At 35.7% G+C, this 4,435-nt stretch overlaps 1 protein-coding gene across 2 annotated transcripts in view; it reads right to left on the bottom strand.

Moving 5' to 3' along the window:
• LOC111648019 (Golgi-associated plant pathogenesis-related protein 1-like) overlaps positions 1-3,368 on the bottom strand; it is a 5,001-nt gene extending 1,633 nt beyond the window's left edge. The window contains exons 1-5 of one of the 2 annotated variants that reach the window (XM_023397762.2): positions 3,293-3,368; positions 3,180-3,206; positions 2,823-3,032; positions 1,724-1,801; positions 1,331-1,480 (exon numbers count right to left, since the gene is read on the bottom strand). In XM_023397762.2, the coding sequence (XP_023253530.1) occupies positions 1,331-1,480; positions 1,724-1,801; positions 2,823-3,032; positions 3,180-3,186 (445 nt within the window). In that variant the 5' untranslated portion in view covers positions 3,187-3,206; positions 3,293-3,368. The remainder of the gene's footprint in view (positions 1-1,330; positions 1,481-1,723; positions 1,802-2,822; positions 3,033-3,179; positions 3,207-3,292) is intronic. The other variant, XM_023397763.1, reaches the window with a different exon arrangement.
• Positions 3,369-4,435: the final 1,067 nt, after the last annotated feature.

Here is a 4,435-nt window from a genome sequence, read left to right as displayed (position 1 = left end):
GTGCAAGTTGATTAAAACTACAAACAGATAAACATTCTATGTGTTTATATAAGTTTTTCTTAATTTCTCATTAATTTTAAACATGTCTATCTTTGTATTCTGGGAGAGTGTCTCAGAGTTTTGGACTCTTTACCACTTACTGCATTTAAAATATTACTACAATATTATTAAATATAAAACAAATAACTATAAAATAAATATTAAATATTATTATCAGTAAAATGTACTTAAAGTTATAACAGGGAAAGTACTTTATCCTGCCTCCTTTGCATACACACAATATGTATTGTATTTTGTGTATTCATTTTTTGGAGCTTATTTGAACTAATTTCAGATATTATTTGGATTTTTAGGAAACATATGTGTTATTTATAGAAGTGGATCACATGTTTTCTATGTAAAACTGGAATCTTCAAAGCAATTGACTAATAAATTAACTAAATAGCTTTAAGATAAATGTGATGGAAGAAAAATATACAATATTTACCCATGAAGTGTAGTTGAATAAAATACAAGGAGCTTGAACCTGTGCTCAAGCACTTGAGTAAATGTAGTTAGTTACTCTCCATCTACACAGAAATGTAATATATGATGTATATGTCCTTACATCTGTGATGTTACCATGTATGTCCTCTCGATATATGAAGATAAGTTTATTTACATTTGATTTACATTGTATACACCACATATATTAAAAGTATCTATATGATGAATTCCTTTTTTTTGGTATAACTTGCTGCAAAAATATATGATAACAATTAATCAATAGTTAATTAAAACATTTTCTATGCTTATATATTTTTTCTTATTCATTTCTCATTCATTTTAAACATGTCTGTCTTGCCAGTCTGGGAAAGTGTCTCAGACTTTTGGACTCTACTGTTTATAATATCAACATATACTGATAGGCTTTGGGATGAATATATATCTATGTAACATACTGTATGTCTACAATGAAAGGCTACAATCATAAATAGCCCACATATTTGTATGGGTTAGACATATATGTCAATATATAAAATTGTTCCAATTTCTAATAGGTTTCATATACAAGTTTTTATTTTATATGTACATATTTTATGTATGGAAATGTATATGATGTACATATGTTACATTTGCGTATGGGCACCACTGATCTGGGTTTGACACAGACCTGACAAAACCAAATCCTGACACGACTTGATGGTGCAGTTTTGCTGCATTTTACACGACTAATAAGCGAGGATGTCCTCAGAATTTAAACTTATACGTCTTGTTGTTAAAGTTGTGTTCTGCAGCTGTAATCTTCAGTTTAGACAATAGAACATACTAAGCTGTGGTAAGGTGTTACCTAGTTTGAGGACGTTTTTCTCAAAGTATCCTGCCATGTTCATGTTGCCAGCAGGCCGATACTGCCCGACGACAAAGGCCCTTTTGCCATCAGTGGCCATGCCCACGCCCAGTTCAGTGCTGTCTTTCCACACCACCTGAGTGAAGTGACCTGCAGGAGGAAACACAGAAGTGTCAAAGTCGTTTCTACCTTTCAGCAAATGCATCACATTATGAACCTACATCCAAAACTACATACTAAACCAATTGTCAGACCATAAGGTCGAAATGAAGCTGTTTTTAACTTTCCCACTGAACATAAAGTAGAATCTTTATTTTTTCTCATGGTTTTATCATGAAGTGATGAATGTTTTAGGATCACACTTCAGTACTGATCATGTGTGGTGTGTTTTACCAGTGTTGCCAGTGAATCCAGGCTGGTCCCAGTTATAATCCTTGATCTCACTGTACCATGAATCCACAGCTTCTTTCCCTGAGAGAAGAAAACACACAGTGTGAACACAGTATGAACATTTGCATTGGCAGTTGTTTTATAGCCTGAACAGAGCAACTTGTTTGGCTCAGTGAGTGAATGCAACGAAGATCAAACTGCAATGACAGAGAAATAAAAAATCATTTGAAGTGTAAAATGGTTCCTTTAATATAGAATACCATGTAAAGCACAAATAAATAATTAAATTAATAGAGCTATGAAATTATGTAATAAATGTAGAAATATATAACAATAATAAAATAATAATATAATAAACAAGTAGCTATATAAATGAATAAATACATGAAAAAATAAATGAGTAAGTAAATAAATAAGTATCTATTTCTTTTTAAAATTACATTTTTATTTATTTCAGGGCACTTTTATTTTATAATTCCACTTTTATTTCCAGTGTTATGTCACAGATTCAGACCAAAGCAACAGCACCAAAACAGCAGTGAACTAAAAGTCCTCAGAAATAAGTAAAAAGGTCATTTTTTAAATAAAAGGCTAATCATTTATTTGTTCATTTGTATAGGTATGTATTTATTTATTTATTGACTCACTTACATATTTAAATTTACATTTACATGTATCTATATATTTCTACATATATTACCTAATTTATTTGGGATTTATTTCATACTCGTATTTATAATATTGATCTGGATGGCATTCCATACTTTAAAGCCTCTGAAACTGTCAGTGAAAATGAATGGTAAATGAATGGAATTGTAAATGTTAAAAAATAGTGTAAGACTCCTGAAGTAGAGAAGAGTCATAAAGTTACAGTAGTGACTCTCGAATGTTAGCTACAAACGAGGCTGCAGCAGAAAAACCCCTGATTGTGATGAATCAACGAAGAGTGTGTTTTATGGCTCATTGATATCAAATAATATTAAATGTAATATTATTTCAAATGTTTCACCTTAATCAATGGGAAATTAAAGACTCAGTTTTATTTTTAAAGAAGAATGACTTGATAAAAGAGAAGAGAAGGTGGGCTGAGTGTTTACTCCACCTGTCAGTGTGATGGTAGCTGAGCTGGACATGGTGAAGACGTTCTCTCCATCCTTTGTGTTGCTGTGCTGCAGGGTTCCAGCTGCCAGCAGGTGATTGGCCCATTTCTGAGCTGCAGCCGTCAGCTCTCTGCTCAGGGTCAGGGCAGGGGTGCTGTGCTTCGCCCTGTAGGTGTTGTGGGTCTCCAGGAACTCCTGCTGAAAACTTGCATCTGGACATGAAAAGACATGATTAGCTGATGCTGAGACACAGCAGACCTGTGCAGTTACACTGACACACAAACACAGTCAGTATGAATCCTGCAGATCTCGTCAGTGATGCTGCCTTTTAACAGCTCCTGAGCAAACAGTGCACTGACCTGTCATGGTGTCTGTCGTTGTGGAGGCTGAAAGGAAAAAAGAACAAACTTAAACATGAAAAAAAAGTTCTCACTGAATAATCTCAGTGTGGTGATGATGAAAAGACTCTCACCCTCCTCTACCTGCAGAGATCTGTGGCTCTCACCTGACTTTCTGAAGGTCTGGAGGAATGTCCAGTAAAGACACAGTTTCCTTCTGGTGTCTCGCAGCAGGTATTTATTTACAGGAGCCTCACCTCTCCTCCCTCGTCCCTACATGTGGGAGGAGCCTCACACCAGCGCCTGCTCCTAATTATTCCACTGTATTGCTTTTTTATGACTGGCAGTGCACAGTGCTGCTGTTTACAGGATGTTCCACATTCTGCACATGCACATTTTCAGTTTCTGTCACATTAAACATATTTTTCTTTACTGGAAGTGAATCAATTCTTTTCTGATTCCTTGTTGTTGTTTTGTCCTTCAGGGTTTGGTCACATGACGGTTATGTTTCAGATAATAACTGCTCAGTTGGGTCAACACCCTGGATTCAGCGAAGTGTCACTTGTGTCTCTTACAAGTGATTAATAAAGAGATTAACGTACGTTTTGGCAAAGAAAACACGAAAACAGAGTCGATGAGTCACAGGCCTCAGACAATTTGTGGTACACTCCTCTTCTGCCATCTGACAGCAATCATCTAAAGTTGCTGGTGGTTTTAACAAGCTGAGGCCTGAGTTAAACACAGACAGACAGAAGACTTCAAAAGCAAATGGATCTCATTAGATCACTATAAAATACTCCACTCCCACCCCTTTAACGCCTTTAATCATCACAAATCCAACAAGATGATTAAAAAAAACTGCATATGTTTCACCTCAGCAGTCGCTGCATGATGAAGGATGAAGTCAGGTGTACAGAGAGTTAAATCCAACACAAACTGGTTAGTTACGATGTAACAGTAAACTGCAGGTGAACCACAAAAAACAAATTTGACACCATGGTTTTGTATAAATCCAGCGCTGCAGCATTCTTGTCTCTGTGGTGTTTGTGTCCTACAACCAAAACAGCCAAAGATCCAAAGATCCACAGGCTGATTATGTCATGGTTTGCTATGGCAGACACTTTTTGTTAGTTTTGTTTTGGAGTTTTTGCACTTCCTGTTTTATTTTGTATTGGTTTCCTTGAGTGTCTGTGTGTTGCTTCTTGTCATGGTCCTGTTTCTGTGTAGTGATTGTCTGCCCCGCCCTAATGTGTTTCACCTGTGTTCAATCATCCTTG

The sequence above is a fragment of the Seriola lalandi genome, unplaced genomic scaffold (genome assembly GCF_002814215.2).
Source record: "Seriola lalandi dorsalis isolate HSWRI2012SDOR001 ecotype SW California unplaced genomic scaffold, Sedor1 jcf7180002054883, whole genome shotgun sequence".
NCBI classification, from domain to species: domain Eukaryota; kingdom Metazoa; phylum Chordata; class Actinopteri; order Carangiformes; family Carangidae; genus Seriola; species Seriola lalandi.
This window is presented reverse-complemented; position numbering and strand designations above follow the sequence as displayed.